We start from the raw sequence: 23,538 nt of genomic DNA on the forward strand, positions 1-23,538 counted from the left end.
TAACATTAGCTAGCTATTAGCAGCTAGTTTGCTGCTAATGTTAGCTAGCTCTCTGGTAACATTAGCTAGCTTGCTGCTAATATAGGCTAGCTCTCCACTAACCTTAGTTCTCTCTCTGGTAACATTAGCTAGCTATTAGTAGCTAGTTTGCTGCTAATGTTAGCTAGCTCTCTGGTAACATTAGCTAGCTTGCTACTAATATAAGCTAGCTCTCCGCTAACCTTAGTTCTCTGTCCGGTAACATTAGCTAGCTATTAGTAGCTAGTTTGCTGCTAATGTTAGCTAGCTCTCTGGTAACATTAGCTAGCTTGCTGCTAATATAAGCTAGCTCTCCACTAACCATAGTTCTCTGTCCGGTAACATTAGCTAGCTATTAGTAGCTAGTTTGCTGCTAATATTGGCTAGCTCTCTGGTAACATTAGCTAGCTTGCTGCTAATATAAGCTAGCTCTCCACTAACCTTAGTTCTCTCTCTGGTAACATTAGCTAGCTATTAGTAGCTAGTTTGCTGCTAATGTTAGCTAGCTCTCTGGTAACATTAGCTAGCTTGCTGCTAATATAAGCTAGCTCTCCGCTAACCTTAGTTCTCTGTCCGGTAACATTAGCTAGCTATTAGTAGCTAGTTTGCTGCTAATGTTAGCTAGCTCTCTGGTAACATTAGCTAGCTTGCTGCTAATATAAGCTAGCTCTCCGCTAACCTTAGTTCTCTCTCTGGTAACATTAGCTAGCTATTAGTAGCTAGTTTGCTGCTAATGTTAGGTAGCTCTCTGGTAACATTAGCTAGCTTGCTGCTAATATAAGCTAGCTCTCCGCTAACCTTAGTTCTCTGTCCGGTAACATTAGCTAGCTATTAGTAGCTAGTTTGCTGCTAATGTTAGCTAGCTCTCTGGTAACATTAGCTAGCTTGCTGCTAATATAAGCTAGCTCTCCACTAACCTTAGTTCTCTCTCTGGTAACATTAGCAAGCTATTAGTAGCTAGTTTGCTGCTAATGTTAGCTAGCTCTCTGGTAACATTAGCTAGCTTGCTGCTAATATAAGCTAGCTCTCCACTAACCTTAGTTCTCTCTCTGGTAACATTAGCTAGCTATTAGTAGCTAGTTTGCTGCTAATGTTAGCTAGCTCTCTGGTAACATTAGCTAGCTTGCTGCTAATATAAGCTAGCTCTCCGCTAACCTTAGTTCTCTCTCTGGTAACGTAAGCTAGCTCGCCTTTAATGTTAGCTAGCGCTCCGCTAACCTTAGTTCTCTCACCTGTAACATTAGCTAACTTGGCACTAATGTTAATATGTGCTTTCCCACCAGTATTAAACAGACCTCCAGATTTATCACCAATCCAGCATTTATGGAGGAGCTGGGATTCTGCAGCTTCAGCTTCAACCTACGAGTGTAGAGCTACAGGATCTACAGGTCCAGCTGTAGCAACATCTGTGGGTAAATGTGCTGCAGGATCCATACAGAACCTGTAGAACCTCCAAACCCAACCCTCTCAATCTCATCTTATATCCAGCATAAAGGAACCAACATGATACTATATAGCTTCCTTAAAATCATACAGTTTCCCTCCAAAACTCTAATATTGTCCTATTGTACTCTATAAATTACATATATAATCAATACTTTCACACATACAAGGACAGTTTTTCAGACCAAGATTTAGCCTAGTCTCGGACAGTCTATACAGCATTTTAAATAGAGATTCTCCATTGAAATAAAATGCATTTATTTTACTTAGGCCCAATCCCATTTTCTTTTGTACTCTACCCTTGTATCTGGAAGGCTACTCATCCCTTAGGGAACAGAGTTAGAAGAGGAAGGGGTGAAATCATCTGCCTAACCATTGGAAAAATCTTTCAAGAACCTGATAAAGATATATAGCGCTATAGAAGTGGAGCGCTCGCTAAAGTTCAGCAACCTAACTGCTGCTGGATTACTAGTTAACTTTTAGGTCTTTATCATATTTATTTTATTGTCTTGAAAAAGGCAGGTGCTGCAGCAAGGAAGTATTTTTTTCCATACTTTAAGTCTTCTGTTATAGAGGGGATGAAATTAGCTTTTATTATTATTATTATTTATTCTTTCCACCTTAAATGCTTCCACCTTAGTCTCTGCTGTCTGTTACACCATTTAAGGTGGAATGGAAATGTTAACTAGTTAGCTAGGTACTGAGACTAACTACTAGTGACTTGTTTTTAATGCTTGTTATGAAGAAAAGTGGCTATAAAACATTGAAACTATGATATAAACTATGGTAATAAAGTGGATATCATCCTAAAACTTGTGGATTTCTTTTGATAGTCCTCTGTTTGGAGTGTTCCTCTTTAGAATCTCTGTTTGTAAGACCATTTAGCTCTAAAATTTACCCTAATCTACCCCTTCAACCTAACAAAAATCAAGACTCTTACCCAAGATGTGAACATGCAAAACTGAAGAGTAGGGCTAAGTGGTAGCGCCAAGGGGTGAAATGGGATTGGGCCTAAATCTCTTGTCAGGAAAACCAGCCCTGTAAAGTTTCATGCCATTCCAATCAACCAACTTCTTATTAGTTCATTGTTTGGTTTATATTATTTGTCAGGCAGTGTACGTGCATTTTAATGGGCGTCAGACAGATAGCCGGAGTGATTGTGCTGACTGACAAAGTGACAGCATCGTTATTTATTCGGATATGAAATATGGAGGGTGCTGTGTGCAGTCTGATTCATCTCATTTAATCATAAAGCGTAACAGATGAGAGTAAACCATTAGACTTGATTAACATGTAAATTGCCTCTGTAATTTGCTAATAGATTAAGCATATGAATAGGATGCAGCCACCTGAACCTGCCGCAGTAATGAGAAGACTAATCGGGCTTTAACACGGATTCAACCGGTGGCTCGGCGCCGGAGAACCGTCTATTCTGCAGTTCGGCGACGCCGCGCACTTCGCTGACAGGTTATATTGTTTAAGTCCGAATGAAAATAAGATGACGTACGCTGTTCAAACCTTCGCAACAAAGACTTCGGAAGAAAAGGCTGCAGCTTTCCACCGTTGATAAGATAAGAGTCTAACCGTCGTCCTCAGTGATGAACTTCAGGAGTGGGTCGTCACAAAGGGGACGACATTACGAAAGAAACGTAGGGAAATTAACGTAGGCGCTGATAAGAAACAGAGCTTCCATGTCTTGACATGTCTGGCCTGTACAGAAACTCGGAGGCACAAACAGATATTTAGAATAATCGATAAAGTGCCAGTCAGACTCTTTAGAGACTAAACACATGCAAATGCTTCAATTAGCCTTTCAGCTGCTCCGATATGATTTGACCTTTGGACGATTAGAAACCAATCTCTCTTGGATTCTTTCATTTTTGCACGGATTGCTGCGAAACTTTGAATGCATTTATGTCTCAGGCAGATGCATAAATGATTATGTAAATGGGGTTGTTTTGGGTAGTGCACCTCCTAGTGAGAGATCATTGGAGGCAAGACATGCCTTTACAATGCATTTAAAAACGATAATTTTGCCCAGTTCACAGCGAATTCAGTACTTTGACAGGGGGAGCATGGGGAATTGAGAGAAGCCAGATGGTCGCTTTGACGAATTGGCCAGCCACCATAATCTTCGCCTTCCTGTAACTTTCCGCCATTGATAAAATAACCATTGTCCCATTGTTGGGTCTTCAGAAAAACAACGCCATTACGATGGATGGAAATTAACGTAAGTGCTGATAAGCTTCCATGTCTTGACATGTCTGGCCTGTACAGAAACTCGGAGGCACAAACAGATATTTAGAATAATCGATAAAGTGCCAGTCAGACTCTTTAGAGACGAAATGCATGAAAATGCTTCAATTAGCCTTTCAGCTGCTCCGATATGATTTGACCTTTGGACCATTAGAAACCAAAGAATCTCTGGGATTCTTTCATTTTTGCACGGATTGCTGCAAATTTTGAATGAATTTGTCTCAGGAAGATACGTAAATGATTACGGAAGGGAAGTAAAAACTTGTGGATAGTGTACCTCCTGGTGAGAGATCATTGGCTGCTAGACATGCCTCTACAATACATCCAAAGATTTAGATTTTACCCAGTTAACAGTGCAATCAGTACTTTGAGAGGGGGGCATTATTGGATTGAGAGAAGCAGGACGGTCATTTTCGATAAATTGGGTATCCCTGTTCCTGTGACTTCCCAAGATAAGACAAGATAGTCGTCATCCTCACTGCTGAACTTTAGACTCTTTAGAGACAAAACGCAAACACTTTAGAGTAGTGTACCTCCTGGTGAGAGACTGTTGGTTGGTAGACATGCCTCTACAACAAATTCAAAGACTTAAAAATTTTGCCCAGTTTTGCAAAATGGTTGTTTCGATGAATTGGTCCACTGTGACTTCCCGCATTTGATAAGATAACCATCGTTCACATCGCTGATTTTTTAGGAGTCTTCACAAAAAACAGAGGGAAGTTTCCAAAGCCGCCGACACGAAACAAAGCCATGATGTCTTGACACTTTTGACGAATTGGCCAGACACTATAGTCTTCCCCTTCCTGTAACTTTCCGCCATTGATAAGATAACCATTGTCCCGTCGTTGGGTCTTCAGAAAAAGGACACCATTACGATGGATGGAAATTAATGTAGGCGCTGATAAGAAACAGAGCTTCCATGTCTTGACCTGTCTGACCCACACCAAAACTCAGCGGCACAAACAGATATTTAGAATAGTCGATAAAGTGCCAGTCAGACTCTTTAGAGACGAAGCGCATGCAAATGCTTCAATTAGCCTTTCAGCTGCTCCGATATGATTTGACCTTTGGACGTTTAGAAACCAAAGAATCTCTCGGATTCTTTGTTTTTGCCTGGATTGCTGCAAAACTTGCCATGAGTTTATGTCTCAGGCAGATATGGAAAATATCACAAGACAAAGAGAGTATATAAAAAAGGCTCTTGTGGGCTATTCTTGGTAGTGTACCTCCAGGTGAGAGATCGTTGGAAGCAAGACATGCCTCTACAATGCATTTAAAAACTTTAATTTTGCCCAGTTCACAGTGAATTCAGTACTTTGAGAGGGGGAGCATCATGGAATTGAGAGAAGCAGGATGGTCATTTGACGAATTGGCCAGCCATCATAATCTTCGCCTTCCTGTAACTTTCCGCCTTTGATAAGATAACCATTGTCCCGTCGTTGGGTCTTCAGAAAAAGGACACCATTACGATGAATGGAAATTAACGTAGGCGCTGATAAGAAACAGAGCTTCCATGTCTTGACATGTCTGGCCCGTACCAAAACTGGGCGGCACAAACCGATATTCAGAATAGTCGATAAAGTGCCAGTCAGACTCTTTAGAGACGAAAGGCATGCAAATGCTTCAATTAGCCTTTCAGCTGCTCCGATATGATTTGACCTTCGGACGATTAGAAACCAATCTCTCATATTTTCTTTTCCCAAATTGCTCTGAGGCTCGGTTCTCCAAAGAGCTAAATAAAAGCTAAATAAAAAGTTTCCAAATTTCCAAAGCAATTTCCATCCCGTGCTCCACCCCCTGTTCCTCTGATGAGGGGAGTAATATGTGCCGAGTCACATTCTCATCGTAATACCGAGAGTTTGATTACACAATGCCGCAGGTGGATTGTTTATTAGAGGGGAAATTAAAAAGGTGTAGGACGTGGTGCGGGAAGCCGAAGCCCCTCGACGGGCGCCCCGTCCCATCATTACGTGTCTGTCAATCTCCGGCCCGCTGTGTCCCATTTTCTCTTTTAAGATTAATACAGGAGAAAAGCAGCAAATTAGCTGCTAAATTACAGCGTCGCCGCTTCTGCACCAGCCTGGCCCTCTGTGGCGCCGCCAGCCGAGCGCCGGGTCCTCCGGCCACGAGGACGGAATCTTAATCATCTCCACCACGCCACTCTTCATCTGCTCCCGTACATCAACCTCAACATCTCACGTTCTGAATTACCGAACGCCAGGCGCTCTTTTCACATTCCGTTACATTTTATCCAGATTTTATCTAGAAAAAACAAGATTTTGTTTTATCTATTAATCACGTCTCATTCTGAGAGTGTTGGTACAGCATGGATAAGGCTTTGTTTTGTTTTTTTTTATTCTACACAAAATACAAAAATATTGATACATGTAGTCTGATGTGCCCTATTAGAATGATTTGCTGTGAAATGGTGTTGCTATGGTATAGGAGTCAGTTGCTATGGCATTGCTAAGTCGATGCTAAGGTGTTGCTATGGTATAGGAGTTAGTTGTGACAGTGTTTCCTACGTAAATGTGTCTTTTCTTGTCGTTTTGTGTCTTGTCTTGTTTTGTGTCGTCTTTTGTCGTTTCATGTCTTATCTTGTCATTTTGTGTCTTGTCTTGTTTCGTTTCTCGTGTTTTCATTTCATGTTTTGTCTTGTCTTGTCGTTTATGTCTGGTATTGTCATTTTGTGTCTTGTCGCTTCGTGTCTTCTCTTGTAGTTTCCTTTAGCCCCTGTCTATTTTTTCCCCTTGAACTTCTATTACTTTTTATACATTATTATTGTAAGTCGTATTGCAATGTAATGTCTTGTCGTTTTGTGTTTTGTCGTTTCGTATCATGTCTTGTCATTTCGTGTCTTGTCTTGTCATTTCATGTCTTGTCCTGTTGTTTTGTGCCTTGTCGTTTCATTTTGTCTTGTCATTTTGTGTCCTGTGTTGTCATTTGGTGTCTTGTGCTGTTGCTTTGTGTCTTGTCTTGTCTTGTTGTTTCGTGTCTTGTCTTGTCGTTTTGTGTCTTGTGCTTTTGTTTCATGTCTTATATTTTTTCACGTCTTGTCTTGTCTTGTCGTTTCGTGTCTTGTCTTGTCTTGTTTTCTTGTTTCGTGTCTTGTGCTTTTGTTTCATGTCTTGTCTTGTCTTGTCGTTTCGTGTCTTGTTGTTTTGTTTTGTGCTTTGTTTCATGTCTTATATTGTTTCACGACTTGTCTTGTCGTTTCGTGTCTTGTCTTGTCGTTTCGTGTCTTGTGCTTTTGTTTCATGTCTTATATTTTTTCAGGTCTTGTCTTGTTGTTTCGTGTCTTGTCTTGTCTTGTTTTCTCGTTTCGTGTCTTGTGCTTTTGTTTCATGTCTTGTCTTGTCGTTTTTGTGTCTTGTCTTGTTGTTTCGTGTCTTGTCTTGTCGTTTCGTGTCTTGTGCTTTTGTTTCATGTCTTATATTTTTTCACATCTTGCCTTGTCGTTTTGTGTCTTGTCTTGTTGTTTTGTGTCTTGTCTTGTCGTTTCGTGTCTTGTGCTTTTGTTTCATGTCTTATATTTTTTCACGTCTTGTCTTTTCGTTTCGTGTCTTGTGCTTTTGTTTCATGTCTTGCCTTGTCGTTTTGTGTCTTGTCTTGTTGTTTCGTGTCTTGTCTTGTCGTTTCGTGTCTTGTGCTTTTGTTTCATGTCTTATATTTTTTCACGTCTTGTCTTGTCGTTTCGTGTCTTGTCTTGTCTTGTTTTCTCGTTTCGTGTCTTGTGCTTTTGTTTCATGTCTTGTCTTGTCGTTTCGTGTCTTGTCGTTTTGTGTCTTGTGCTTTGTTCCATGTCTTATATTGTTTCACGTCTTGTCTTGTTTCGTGTCGTGTCTTGTCTTGTCGTTTCGTGTCCTGTGTGTGATTTGAGGGCTTCAGGTGGGCAGCGGGTGATACAGTGTGGGTAATTAACGAGGGCAGAGGCACAATTAAAGCTTTCCAATCTCATCTGTGATGAGCTGCAGCCAAATTGAATTAGAGCTGTTTACTGCAGAGGGTGACGACACTACATCCAGACGTGATGCTGGTTCTGATCGGGTCTCCTGCCCGGTCTGAGCTTCTGTTCGGCCCTGAAAACCAGACACACTCCCAGCTACTCACAGCAAGCGCACTGCACTCAGTACTCAGGCCGTATTAATCACACTACTGCCCACGAGTGCTGCATATGGATTGATTACGGCACATTTATACAGCGAAGCACCCAGCACTGCAGATGATTTAAAGCCAGCACCACAAATCAGGCCCCAGGTGGACGGGCACCGGGGCATGCCGGTTCTGATTTGTGAGTTAAATCTGTGCTCAGGTTTCTACAGGTGCGCTCAGCATGCGGCGTAGGAGATGGGACGCTGTGGACGGGGAGGGAACCCACCTTGCTGGCACTTTCGCTGATACGTTTCTCAGCTTCTCTGAGCTTTTCTTGCTCACTAGTTAACTGGACAATAGGAAGGACAGACAGACAGACAGATAGACAGACAGGGCAGCAGAAAGGCAAACATACAGGCAGGTTAGACATATTGAGAAAAGGACACTGGGTTGTTTTAGTCACAAAGAAACAATAAGAACCAACAGAAGAAAGAGAGCATTCAGCAGGAAAAACAAGAGAATCCGGGTCACGGCACCAATTCTCAGCATTTCACTGCAAGATGTACTTATTTATGTGTGTACCTATATACTGTATGTATGCAGTATGTGGAAAAAAAAAATCTGGACGGGATTAGTTTCTCAGGGGCACTTCAACTCAGTGATAAAACTCCTGCATCTGGACTGCAATTGAAAAAACAGGAGGACCAGAACAGGAGTTCAGTAGCTCCTCCATTTCCACTCGCTGTTGTGTTTTTTTAACGTGGATCGCCGTGGAAACGCACACCCAATTTGTATAGCAATTACGGTGCGCAGCAGTGGACAAATATCTATTTTATTAAAGGCGAGGAGACGAAACTCAGAGATGTGCGTCCGGACGGGACTAAAATTACCGGAGGAGCACGGAGTTCAGAGAAAAACAGTAGATAATTCAGCCTGTAATTTTCTCAGAGGACGTCTGAGAAATAAAACACCTACATGATCGTTCTGGACGGGAATAAAATCACAGACGATAAAAAAACCCATAAAAAAGAAAATTACCCCAAAGAGAACCCCCTGAGAAACTAATCCCATCCGGATAGCGCTTTCCAAATCAGTTATTTTCTTTATGTATATAGAAATATTTTATATATTTCAGCCTTTTATATATTTTATTTGTGTTTTATTTCCCAAATGTATGCAAATAGCAGAACTGTGACTGAAAAAATGGCAAAAACAGCACTGAGTGACGTTTTCAGCTGATATATATTTTCATAAATATATATCACTTTATATACCAGCATACAAATTGATTGGAAAGTGTTTCATCAGAAGATTAAGAAGCTTAGGAAGCTGTATACGCTGTGAGGTGTTATCTTGTGAGTGAGGTTGATTGGTCAACACTGGCGAGTTTGTTCCATTTCTAAAGATCATACCTGAAGTTTCGGGTATTTTCTTTTTAATTCCTATTTTCTTTGTTCATTAATATTCATTTTATCGTTTCTTATCGTTTGTATCATTTTACTTTATTTTACTGTAATTATCTTTTTGTTTATTTTATATTTTATGAATTATTTACTTTTAAATTAGTTTTAATGGTCTTTTTTAGATTTTGTTTATTTTTTTATTTTTACATTTATATTTTTATTTTTTTTATTTTTAATGATTATATTTACTTTAAAATCAGTATTTTTTTGTATTTATTGTTTTTTTACTATTTTGTTTTTTTATTATTTCTAATTTCTTATTAAACGTTTTCAATCCCTTTTATACTGTAAACGCTCGACATCGTTGTAAATGAGGGTCACCTAATAAAATAAAAATTAATTGATTCATTAATTGATTTAAAAATTGCTCCATCCACATCCAGTCACGTGTTTACAGAGAATACACCTTTCCAAGTCATGACATTCGGCGTGAACTTCACTTTACTTTCCACTTCCAACTAAGAAATACAATGTTTTAACACTTCAGTAACAAGTTAATTCAGTGCAACAGGATATGATTTCTTGCTAATTAAAGATGAAATGAAAATAAGTGAATAGCATTGAGGATGAGGACTGTTTTCACTTTTTTAGTGCAAAAAAATGATGCAAAAATAAAATAATCTGCAGCAAATTAAAATGCAAAACTAAGTGGTTTAAAAATGTACACTGTATTTGACTTTATATCACATTTATTGCTCTTTTTCCACATTTTTTCACTATTTATTAGCGCTTTTCATGAACAGAAGGCGTCATAAAAGACATTCTAATGAGAAGATCTTCTCAGAAATCCTGATTTAAGTGTGATAGTGTGATATCGTTATGGCACAACCTGAAAGCAGCCGGTGTGAATTGGCTGTCTGTGTGATCACACAGCCGCTGATGTGTTTTTAGGCTTTAAAGCCGTTTCCTGTGCAGCTTCTGGAACCTTGTGTTCTTTCCTGTCATCTCGTATTCCGGCGGTTCTGATCCAGTCGCCGGGTTCAGTCTCAGAACTCTTGGGCTGGGTTGTGTTTGGGTCTGTATTTCCTCTGAAAGTCTTTTTGTCAGTAAAGAGAAAACATCTGAACAGTCAGTTTCTCTACAGTAGGAACCGACTCAGCTACTTTTAAAGTGCGCTTATATATAGCTTTTCATCCACAGAGCCGATATCATATCAAATATTAAAAACGTGTAATGGGAAAAGAAGACGGATTCTGCAGTAGAGCCGTGGATACTGGTTAAAAACCTCTAAAACCCAGAATAAATGGGTCGTCTCTCATAGTTCAGTGTTTTCTTTAAAGCTGTAGAAGCTGCAGAGCATTTTAGAGGCCATGCCTTTCTCTGATTTTGCTATTTATAGGTTTATGTTTGTGTAAAATGAACATTGTTGTTTTATTCTATAAACTACAGACAACATTTCTCCCAAATTCCAAATAAAAATATTCTCATTTAGAGCATTTATTTACAGAAAATGAGAAATGACTGAAATAACAAAAAAGATGCAGAGCTTTCAGACCTCAAATAATGCAAAGAAAACAAGTTCATATTCATAAAGTTTTAAGAGTTCAGAAATAATCAATATTTGGTGGAATAACCCTGGTGGTTTTTAATTACAGTTTTAATTTCATGCATCTTGGCATCATGTTCTCCTCCACCAGTCTTACACACTGCTTTTGGATAACTTTATGCTGCTTTACTCCTGGTGCAAAAATTCAAGCAGTTCAGTTTGGTTTGATGGCTTGTGATCATCCAGAGTTTCCAGTATATACAGTATATAACCAGCAAGTCTATAAGTATTTGGACTACAACACAGAATCCTCATATTGTGGAGGCATATTGTGATGCTCATTGCTATCGTACACCCTGAAAACAGTCTATTTTCACACCTATCTTCCTCCTGCCTCCTTTAAACAGCAGCAGAGCTTCTGAATATATCTACACTGATGGGCGTGGTGTTCTGGAAATGAGGTGTGTTCAGGTACATTTCTGGAGTTTTATCTTGTTTATCTTGGTAACAGAAAACACAGGAGCTCCACTGACTGCCAACCCGCACTGCCTGTGGTCTACCAGTCAGGACTTCCTGACTGGTAGACCACAGGCAGTGCGGGTTGGCAGCAACACATCCAGCATCACCACACTGAACACAGGGGCTCCCCAAGGATGTGTACTGAGCCCCCTCCTGTTCACTCTGCTGACCCACGACTGCACACCAGAACACACCTCCAACCTCTTCGTCAAGTTTGCGGATGACACGACGGTGGTGGGTCTCATCAACAACAACGATGAGTCACACTACAGGAGCGAGGTGAGCCGCCTGGCCTCCTGGTGCAAACACAACAATCTCTCTCTGAACACAGAGAAGACTAAGGAGATTGTTGTGGACTTCAGGAGAACTCACACACTGCACACTCCTCTGTCCATCAACGGAACTGCTGTGGAGAGGGTGAGCAGCACCAAGTTCCTGGGTGTGCACGTCACAGAGGACCTCTCCTGGAGCACCAACTCAGCATCACTGGCCAGGAAGGCAAACCAGCGTCTCTACTTTCTCCGCAAGCTGAGAAGAGCTGGAGCCCCCACCCCCATCATGACCACTTTCTACAGAGGGGCCATCGAGAGCATCCTGACCAGCTGTTTCACCGTGTGGTACGGGGCCTGCACAGCATCCTGCCGCAGGACCCTCCAGCGCATCGTGAGAGCAGCTGAGAAGATCGTTGGCACCTCTCTCCCCTCCCTTCAGGACCTGTACAGCTCCCGCCTCACACGGAAAGCCCTCCGTCTGGCAGGAGATCCCTCTCACCCACTACACAGCTTCTTCAGCCTGCTGCCATCAGGGAGAAGACTGCGGAGTCTCGGGTCTAGGACCAGCAGACTGCGAGACAGCCCCATCCATCAGGCTGTGAGGATGCTGAACTCTCTTCCCGCACTACCCCCCATCCCAATCCTGCCCACAGCACACACACTCTCATCATCCTGACCCCACATCCTCCCACCAACACAGTACTGAAACTCTGCACTAGAACACACACAGTACTGTAACTTTTGTAAAAGACCTGCACTACACACCCAATACCTGCACTACTGTTACGCTGCACTGTCATACACACTTTAATTCCCCAAGAACTGGGAACTTTAAGAACTTTACCAGCCTTAAGCTAGATACAACATTGCACTACTGTTATACGGGTTCTATTTATATTGTCACTTGATCTTAATCACCATTAATATTGCACTATTATCTTCTGTCTCACAAATGTCTATTGTGTTTTTGTTGTATTGTACATATAGTGTCTCCCACTCATTTAGATTTAGATTATATATTTATCTCTTTTTATTTCTATTTATATATCTATTTCACCCCCACCACTACTGCACCTTGTTCTGTCTCATGTATGTCTGTGTCCCTGCTGCTGTATTGTACACATAGTGTCTCCCCCTTTTTCTTTATTTTTCTTTATTATCCATTATCTGTACTTGCTGTAAAATTGGGAAGGAGAGTAACGTAATTTCAATTCTATGTATGTCCTGTACATATGCAGCATTGACAATAAAAACTACTTGACTTGACTTGACTTGACTGAATACAACCTAGACAGACGCCAACAATCAGTGTAGATATATTATATTCAGAAGCCAGATAATCTAAAATATCTTAAATATTATTATGAAATCCTCAGTTTTAAGTCATATAAACGTTATTTTAACCTAAATTGAAGCTCAGATCTGCTGATATGTCCAATATAACTCAACCCAAAAGCCACGGATGGTTAAATGGTTTCAGGCTGATAGAAAAAAAAGAGATTCAGTAAAAACTGTAGAGATGAAATATGGAGAATATCAGCAGCAGCAGCTCCATTTCTGCACTGTTTTAAATTAAAGTCTGAAGGTGAGCAGGAAATAACTCCCCCATGCAGTAACTACATCACATACTGTCCACTCCAACATCCTCACGTCCTAACTCGAACCGGCGTCCAATCAGACGGCGGGAATAGCCTAATACAGCCATCAGAGCTGAGAATAGGATATTTATTACAGCCGGGGCGCAGTTATTTACGCTCTGATCAGGAGATGATATTATTTCCCCAAATGTTCTTTGTTTTGTTTCTGTTTGGATGTTTTATAATTTATCTGAACTGCTGAAGATGCAGAGCGGTGTCTGTAATAATCCGTCTCGCTTCATTCTCATCCCAACAGGACGCCGGCCGAGGACAATATCCACTATATTCTACAATATTCTACAATATTCTACAATATCTACCTAAACAGCTTTATTACTGCTGGAGGTTCATGTAATGCAGTGTACAGGCTGTTCAGCTTTCATAATAAAAGTCTCAATAAGTCTTAAGTCTAAATAATTCTAATGAACAGATATAGAAACATCAAAACTAATAATTAAAAGTATTGTAAATTGTTATTATTCATGATATAAGGTTATTTTTTTACTGAATAACTTTATTAATTATTAGAGTAAATCTAATCTAATCAATAAAAATAATGCAAAACACTCAATATTATCTAGTTATCTATCTTGTATCTAGTTTTTTTTTACAAAGAAAAGATTTACGAGATGTGAAAAACGTCTGCCATGAAGTTCATATTTTATATTTAATACAAACCAATTTACACTTTAAATTCTCTTAATTTTAACGTATCAAGTGAAGACATATTAAAGTAGCCTGAGATCTTCAACCAGCACATCAAGCACACTTGAAACTCTAAATAACTAATAAATACTTACTAATATACCATTAATACTATAACTACAAATTAATATACTAAAAATACTTACTATAATAGATTAGAATTTTAATATTATACTATAAATACCTAATATAGTACTAAACTACGTATTATACTATACACACTTAGTATAACACTAAAAAATACTTAATGTAACACTAGAAATATTTATATTATAGATACTTTTACTACAATTAAATAAATAATTAATAGAAGACTATGAATACTTGCTATTATACAAAACACTATAATATTATAATTACTGAATATAATAATACTAAATAGTTATTATAATACTATAAGTACTGACTGTAATACTGTAAATACAAGAGGAGAGGAGATACTTTGAGAAATCTAAAATATGAAACAGGTTTGTTTTGTTTACTAAAGTATTTTACTAAGTATTTTACTAAGTATTTACTAAATACTTTTAGATGTTTTTAGTTTGGATGAGGTTAGCATTAATCTACAATGAAAAACACTGAATTTAAGGCTGGTACTGTATATGTAAAAAAAAAAATATATATATATATATATATATATTCAGGCCTCCTCTCCTCTCTCAGGCAGCTCTTTACAGGTTCCCCAGTGGAGGAAGGTATCTGTTGATCTGAGAAGATTTCAGATTCAGACTCTTTGAACGTTTTCAGAGCGAGTTGAGGGACTGAGAGTCTGCAGGGCTCCGTATTCTCCTGCTTTACCTATTTATGCACTGGAAATTACTGCACTTCAAAGCAGAGCTGAGGGGGAAAAGCTGGTAAAACTACGACTGAGAGAGAGGAAAATTGAAACGGACAGCAGGAAAAGAGAGGAAAAGAGAGAAAAAGAGAGGGATGAGTGTGAGGAAAAAGTAAGCAGCCTTAAAAAATTAAACATTGAAGAGAAACCAGACAATGCCGACCAGAAACAAACAAAAATGCAAATAGATGCAGCGAAGAGCCCTGAATTCTCTGAAAAATCTTAGTTTGAGGGGTCATGTCACTTCCCCTTACACTTCCTCTAACCTACCCTTAACCCTTCCCCTTACACTTCCTCTAACCTACCCTTAACACTTCCCCTAACACTTCCTCTAACCCACCCTTAACCCTTCCCCTTACACTTCCTCTAACCCACCCTTAACCCTTCCCCTTACACTTCCTCTAACCCACCCTTAACACTTCCCCTAACACTTCCTCTAACCCACCCTTAACACTTCCTCTTGCACCTTCCATTACACTTTGCCTTTCACTTTCCCTAACACTTCCCCTAACCTACCCCTAATACGTTCTCTTACACTTTCCCCAACCTTTCCTTAACACTTGCATTCTCTGAAAAATCTTAGTTTGAGGGGTCACTTCCCCTTACACTTCCTCTAACATGCCCTTAACACATCCCCTTACATTTCCCTTAACACTTCCTCTAACCCACCCTTAACACTTCCCCTAACACTTCCTCTAACCCACCCTTAACACTTCCCCTAACACTTCCTCTAACCCACCCTTAACACTTCCACTAACACTTCCTCTAACCCACCCTTTACACTTCCCCTAACCCACCATTAACACTTCCCCTAACACTATAAAAGGTAGAGCGGAGGGGAAAATGCTGGTAAAACTACAACCGAACGAAGGAACATCGAGATGGATGGGAGGAAAAGAGAGGAAAGCAACAAAAAACAGAAAAGAAGGAAAAGCAGAATATATAGTTGAGCGGCACCCGATGCAGCCGCAGCGCGAGAGCCGGGTTCATGAATATGCGCGAGAGCAGCGCGAGTGATGAATGGGCCGAGCGGCGGAGGACGGGGGAATGGGGAGCACCCGGTGACACCGGTTTGGGTCCAGATGAAGTGCGGGGGTAAGGACTGCACACCAATGAAGTACCGCGCTTAAAGACGGGCACGGCCACGCCCAGTTTCCATTAATGTGGCCGCTCGGTGAATCGGGGGAAAACGAATGGCGGCTCGGCTGCCAGAGCTCTTAATGATGGCAACTCATCTCTAACAGAACCGGAGGCGCCGAAAAACACCCGGCAACAGCGAGCAGAAGCAGAGAGAGACAGATAGGGAGGAGAGGAAGATGAAATGTGGGGATTTTTAACTAAAATAAATGAGATGCACAGAAAATAACTAGAAAAAAACTTCAGTTATAGATATTTATAGCGGAGAACGTATACGCCCAATCACCTTTCAATTTGTGCATTCACACCTAGACCCAGAGTTTTCCGACTCTTGTTTGGAAAGAGTTACTGTTTCCTACACCTTTAAAAGTAGCAGAAAAAGACGTCTGGCTGACCCACATGGAAACAGCAGCTTTAGCCTTTAGCTCAGATTAGCATGATTAAGGACTTCCGTGTTTTTCGCACTGTAAGGTGCACTGGATTATAAGGCATATTTTAAGCAACAAAAGTAAGGAACAAGGGTGTCGCCATGTTTTCCTTCTAATTAATTAATTTTCTTTTAAAATCAAATGAGCGCTGGATGATAATCTACACAGATTTCTCTCTTTGTTTTTTTTTATTTATCAAATTTTATGTTTGACCTTTTAGCCTTTTTATTTATTTCATTTATTTCATTTTTATTTTATATACTTTTTTTTAATTTTAGTTCCTTCATTTACTGTACCTTTTTGTTTATAATTTTTTTGTTTAAAATATTTCAGTCCTCTATTTTATTTATTTGTGTTTATATTTTATTGCTATAATATTTTATCTCTTTGTTTTACATCACATTACATGCTTTACTTTTATTCTGAATTATTTTATTTCTTCTTGATCAAATCTTATATTGTTTGCTTGTTTTTATTGTTATAATTTAAACTTTTAAAAAATTGTTTAGTCCCTTTGATTTTGTAAATGCTCAGCTGCATTGCTCGAGTGCTCGATTGATTGATTTATTGATTAATAATGTTCTATTGTGAATAAAATATGAGTCTAAGAGATAAAGGCAAATTATTGCATTTAGCTTCTATTCTGAAGCCTGATTTCTACTATAAATTCTACACTCTCTATCGTTCGGAGTTGTTTTTCTGCACATTTTTGCTATTATTAAATTCCATTAGCAGGAAAGCTAAGCGTGGGTTTTTGACCCGGTGCAGCAGTGAGGTCCTAAAGTATGGTAAATCAGGTTACGCAGGAAATAGACGCGCGATTCCGTCAGAAGGTTGGAGGGTTTTGTCTGGAAAAGGCTGATGATTTGAGGCGGAGAGGAAACGCAATCCCTCACAGCGATGATACAACGGCCCTGAAAAGGCTGCAATGGAGCAATTCAGAAGAATCTAATCCTGCGTTTAAAGAGGAGATTGACCCTTTATTAAATCAAACAATCCCTGAAGTCAGAACAGAACCGTTCGGAGGAGTCTTCCACCAACCATAAAAGATAAAAAGGTTTCAATTTGACCAAATTAGCCCAGTCTTATTCTCAGCAAAGCGCATTAGCGATCGCTATAACCGTTTAAAGCAGAGAGAAATCGCCCGATATGACCTCACAACACAGAGAAATAACTATTCATACGCTTAAAGTGCTGCTGCTGATCAGTTTATACATAATAAAAAACAGCAAAACTCTGTACTTCATACCAACTGGATTTATGTGCTTTACTCATTTTTTCAGGTGGAAGATTTGTGAATAACTGACTGTAGACTGAGTCACTGTACAAGATAAACAATTATACACTTTATTTTTCAATAATCTATAATTTATAATAGGTTAATTAATCTATGACAAATCTATAGATTATTTTATTATCTACTCTATTATAAAGGTGTTTCTACAGCTGAACTACAACCAATTTCTACAGGGCTATCTACAAGTAATTAATCAATTACTCTAAATATGAATAATCAATTACTAATATTAAGATTATTCAGGGGTTTCTACGACTAACTGACAACTAATTTATCAAGTATTCTGAACGGAGTTTCTGTAATTAATCTATAACTAACCTATCGATTATTCTTAACAGATTTCTTTGACTAATCTATTGATTATATCAAAGGGATTACTACAACTAATCTATTGATTAATTTAAAGTGTTTTATTAAGATTAATCTATTGGTTATTCTAAAGGGATTTCTACAACTAATCTATTGATTATTCTAAAAGCAGTTTCTACAACTAATCTACAACTAATCTATTGATTATCGTAAAGAAAGTTTCTACAACTGATCTATTGATTATTCTAAGGTGATTCCTATGGCTAATCTATGATTTATCTAAAATGGCTTTTATGATGAATCTACAACACATTTATTGATTATTCTAAACATATTCCATTTTCCATGACTAATCAACTTATATTTAATTGATAATTCTAAATGTATTTATATGATTAATCTATTGATCATTCCAAAAGGATTTCTAAGAGTAAAAGGAGATTAATCTGTTGACTATTCTAAAGTGATTTAAACTACTAATTTACAACTCATTTTTAGATTATTCTAAAGGGATTTCTGCAGCTAATCTAAAACGTATTTGTCGATTATTCTAAACAGATTTCTATGACTAATCTGTTACTAATTTGTAGATTATATTAAAGTGGTTTCTAAGACTAATATACTAATTATTATAACTAGTTTATTTAGTAGTTCAGAAGCTTTCAGTAGAAAACCAACATATTAGAATTATTTTGTCACTAATAAATAAATCTATTAAAACTACATTAAAAACTCCTTCCAGGAACACATTTCTGGACTGGCTGCCCGAGGCTGGCGGGAATGAGTCAGAGCTGAGGTGGCGGGTGAAGTGACGGGTGAGGGGTGTGGTGTGAGGTCGGCGGTGGCGGGTGGGGTTTACCTGGCTCTGCAGGGAGCTGATCTGCATCTCCAGAGCTTTGATTTTCTCCTCCTGTTTCTGCATCTCGGCCTGCGCCTCCTGCCGAGCGCTGAACTCCTCATCAAACTGCAGACACACAGATTTCTTGCATTAATAGAAAACACTTTTCTATGTGGTCTATGTGGTTTAACCCTTTAAACTCTGGGCTGTTTTAGTGTGTTTTTATTCTCCGTTTTTGTTTTCAGTTCCTCTTTCAGGTCTTATAACACAGTAATTATATCAGACAGACACATGCCCTGATCTCTTTTACTCCAGAAGACATACGGCTGCTCAAAAATATCATCATTTAAAATGTAAAAGGAAGCAGAATTGTTCAATTTTACTGGAAATGATCATGTTTTACTCAAAATTTTACCAAGCGCCTGTTTCTTTTTTTACTTATTTTTGAATGTTTAGACTTTAAATAAATATATTCACACCTAAGATGTAATCTTTTCAAAAATGGTTAGACTAGAGTGTTAATGAGTTTAAATCATAAGAATATTGATGATTTGAGTTCATTACATGGCTTATTAATTATTACTTTGATAAAATACATGGAGAAACAGCATCAGGCGGAGTTATTTTATTTATCTTGATAATCAATAATCACACCTCCATGATACATGTAGATTAACTTATTAAAAACCTGACACTCAGAGCAGCCTATACCTTTCAGTATTTTAATCAGGAAACACAAAGAAAACATAAATATACAAAAATTTTACCTTTTTTTTTTTGTAAAAATGTGCAAGTAAAATAATAAAAGCTATATAAAGTAGTGCGCACACCATACCTAGCTTTAGTTTGAGTAAAGCAGGTAGTTTCACACTTTTTCTGTGGACACTTTTGAGTCTTTATTTACTGATATTATTTGGTTTGAAACATCATATAAATATGTTTGAAGCACTAAAGGTAAATAATATTGTTTGGGGAAGGAGATTTTTCACTTTTTTAGGTGTTTTTTTCTCAATGGGTTTCTTGTAGATTTAGCTTTACTGCACTGGGATGTGATCACTATTTTTAGATAGAGTTTAAAGTTTAAGCTCCGCCCTTTCTAACCATATATGGATTATGTTTATGTGTGAAGGGATTCCTGAGTAATTAAGCTGAGAACACAAGGTGAGATTTTGGATGGTAAATTCGTCTGTAGGGTTTTAAGGGTTAAGTATCAGATTCATATACATAAAACATAAACAGCAGGTAAATTGGGAACAGTGTGACGGATGGTTTTACCTTTTTGGAGAACTCTGCGGCTCGCTGTTCACTTTCCTCCACCTTCGCTTTATCCACACACTGATCTGTTAATCACACGCAAAATTCACAATAATTAAACTACAGATTGTTCACATTCTGTTTAAAATTAGGCAACAAACGAATATAAAGAAAATAAAAAGAGCAAAGGGTGAGAGAATTGAATCTGCTGTAGACAGAGAGCAGAGAAACAGAAAGAATGGACTTTTATCAGAGCTGTAGAGATTATATACAGAAGAAAGGTTCGATAACACTTCATAATAAGGGTACATTTACATTTTACATTTGTGGCATTTAGCTGATGCTTTTATTCAGAGTGACTGTCACATATTAGCCTGTGTTTTTCCCTCTTTTGGTTTTCTGCGCTCCTGCCCTGTTTTCCTGTCTTGTGTTTCCAGCCATGTGCTTTTTTGAGCACATGGCATTGTTTTGTTACTGTCCTGTCTCCGCCCTAGCCCCGCCCTAGCCATTAGTGTTGTCACCTTGTGTCTTGCTTGTAACCCCGCCCCCTCGTTACCTGTCTTCACCCTCTTTGTGTATAAATAGCCCCTTGTATGAGTGTTTGCTTGTGGAGTGTTTTGTATCTTCACTCTGAGAAAAGTAAGTACAGATTTGTACTTAAAAGAGTACAAAGCTTGTCTCTGGGGCTGTACCTTATATTGAGGTACAAAAAAGTACCTTTCAGTGAAAGTCCTTTTTTGTACCCATGGTTTTTGTGCCAGTAAAGATTATAAAGATTATAAACATTATCATCAACTAAATTTGACTCAAAAACTTGATGATCCAAAATTGTCTGGCTTTCAAATAAAAAATGTGCAATTAAAGTATATATATAGTTTATTAGTACAGTGATACAGAATACTGAATGTACCTTTTAGCTGCAGGTTAAATGGTACAAATCTGTACTTATTGCTGTTAGAAATTACTTTGTACTTCAGAGGGAACAAATCTGACCCTGTAAAGACCAATATTGTACCTTTGAGGGTACAATTATGAAGAGTATATTTGAGTACAAAAAAGTACTCATATTGTACCTCTGTTTTTTAGAGTGTTTGTGGCCGTATGTTTGTGAGTAGAGTTTGTGTTTTGTGTTCGCCTACAAGGTGATACAGAACAGCTCCTTCCTACCTGCACTCGCTCCTGAAGGTTTACGCTACCTCCCGGCTGCTGCGCTCCTCCAGCGAACGTCGCCTCGCTTTACCAAACAAACATTCACACAAAGAACAATCCAGACTGTTCTCATACAGAGTTCCCCAATGGTGGAACAAACTACCTTCTTCTACCAGATCAGGAGAATCTCTCACTATCTTTAATAAACTCCTGAAGACAGAGCTCTTCAAAGAGCTCTTACTCTCCTAACACCTCTAACTAACTACCTTCTACTACCAGATCAGGAGAATCTCTCACTATCTTTAAGAGACGCCTGAAGACAGAGCTCTTCAAAGAGCACTTACTCTCCTAACACCTCTAACTAACTACCTTCTACTACCAGATCAGGAGAATCTCTCACTATCTTTAATAATAAACTCCTGAAGACAGAGCTCTTCAAAGAGCACTTACTCTCCTAACACCTCTAACTAACTACCTTCTACTACCAGATCAGGAGCATCTCTCACTATCTTTAAGAGACTCCTGAAGACAGAGCTCTTCAAAGAGCACTTACTCTCCTAACACCTCTAACTAACTACCTTCTACTACCAGATCAGGAGAATCTCTCACTATCTTTAATAATAAACTCCTGAAGACAGAGCTCTTCAAAGAGCACTTACTCTCCTAACACCTCTAACTAACTACCTTCTACTACCAGATCAGGAGCATCTCTCACTATCTTTAAGAGACTCCTGAAGACAGAGCTCTTCAAAGAGCACTTACTCTCCTAACACCTCTAACTACCTTCTACTACCAGATCAGGAGAATCTCTCACTATCTTTAATAAACTCCTGAAGACAGAGCTCTTCAAAGAGCACTTACTCTCCTAACACCTCTAACTAACTACCTTCTACTACCAGATCAGGAGAATCTCTCACTATCTTTAATAAACTCCTGAAGACAGAGCTCTTCAAAGAGCACTTACTCTCTTAACACCTCTAATACACTAACTACTTCTAACCCCATTTCCTTCTTCCTCTCCTTCACTCCTCTATCCTATTATTCCCCTTTGACCTCCTTTTATCCCTATCCAAAGATGTTTTACCTTTAAACTTATTTTACATTGTACTTGACTATTGTAAGTCGCTTTGGACAAAAGCGTCTGCCAAACATAATGTAATGTAATGTAATGTAATGTAATGTAATGTAATGTAATGTAATGTAATGTAATAATGTGTTCCTTAGCATTTTTTTGTCACTACAATCCAGGTCTGTTGTTTTTGTATTTTCTAGATATTCTTTGTTTAAAGTTAGTTTTATAGAGTTTCTTGTTTCCTTAGTTTTCCTTGTCTTTGATCTTAGTTCATTTATATCCTAGTCTTGTTTTTTGAAAGTTTTTTGCGTTACCCGCGTTTTGTTTTCTGTTTTTATTATTCTTGTTTGTTTAATAAACATAATTATATCTGCACTTACGTCCATCCCTCTCATCCGTGACAGTGACTTACAAGGTTATTTTTCTGTTACAGAAGTAAAGGCCAATGTAGTGTTAGGAGTCTAGCCCAAGGATTCTTATTGGTGCAGAGCAGCATTCAGTCACCCAGAGCAGGAATTGAACCCCAGGCTCTGACATAATAGCTCACTGGCTGGCAGTGGTGTTATCCACTGCGCTACACCAACCACTTTATACATAAATTAACAGTACCTATGACTGAGTAGTAAACATTTTTAAATTGTTAAGTATCTTCTCTACTAATGATTAACTAACAGTAGTTAAGATACTATAACAGATCACTAAATGGTAAGGCTTAAAATGCTTAAAATTGAGTCACTAGTTTAAAATGTTGTAGTAATGAATAATGTCTAGTCAATTAATAATAAAAAATAAATAAAACATCAATTAAAAAGATAATTAATAACATATTCTGGTTTAAAAATTTTCTCTTTACTAAATAAATCCACAAATGTGTTCCTGTACAGCTTTAATATAGTCTTTAATATTACATTTATAATATTAAAACATATAAAAAGAGAGAAAAAACATTGAATGACAGAGAAGAGGTGTGTCCAAAAACATTTTAGGTTTATGTTTGAGTAAAATGAACATTGTTGTTTTATTCTATAAACTACAGACAACATTTCTCCCAAATTACAAATAAAAATATTCTCATTTAGAGCATTTATTTACAGAAAATGAGAAATGACTGAAATAACAAAAAAGATGCAGAGCTTTCAGATAATCTAAAATAATGCAAAGAAAACTTTAAAGTTCATATTTTTAAGAGTTTTAAGAGTTCAGAAATAATCAATATTTGGTGGAATAATCCTGGTTGGTTTTTAATCACAGTTTTAATTTCATGCATCTCTGCATCATGTTCTCCTCCACCAGTCTTACACACTGCTTTTGGATAACTTTATGCTGCT

The 23,538-nt window shown here is 38.3% G+C and overlaps 1 protein-coding gene and 1 long non-coding RNA gene across 6 annotated transcripts in view; both read right to left on the bottom strand.

Annotated features, from left to right (window-relative positions):
* Window positions 1–23,538, bottom strand: part of diaph2 (diaphanous-related formin 2) — an 877,667-nt gene that overhangs the window by 599,134 nt on the left and 254,995 nt on the right. For 4 of the 5 annotated variants that reach the window (XM_022683643.2, XM_022683642.2, XM_049484128.1 and 1 more), the window contains 3 exons: window positions 20,011–20,075; window positions 18,757–18,861; window positions 8,096–8,158 (listed from right to left, as the gene is read on the bottom strand). In XM_022683643.2, the coding sequence (XP_022539364.1) occupies window positions 8,096–8,158; window positions 18,757–18,861; window positions 20,011–20,075 (233 nt within the window). The remainder of the gene's footprint in view (window positions 1–8,095; window positions 8,159–18,756; window positions 18,862–20,010; window positions 20,076–23,538) is intronic. The other variant, XM_049484129.1, reaches the window with a different exon arrangement.
* LOC125804748 (uncharacterized) lies at window positions 21,227–23,401 on the bottom strand. Its single transcript, XR_007440921.1, has 3 exons — window positions 22,114–23,401; window positions 21,494–21,599; window positions 21,227–21,390 (listed from the first exon to the last, which is right to left on the bottom strand). It is a non-coding gene; the product is annotated as an uncharacterized LOC125804748 (long non-coding RNA).

Source organism: Astyanax mexicanus, chromosome 10, assembly GCF_023375975.1.
Source record: "Astyanax mexicanus isolate ESR-SI-001 chromosome 10, AstMex3_surface, whole genome shotgun sequence".
In the NCBI taxonomy this organism is placed as follows: Eukaryota; Metazoa; Chordata; class Actinopteri; order Characiformes; family Acestrorhamphidae; genus Astyanax; species Astyanax mexicanus.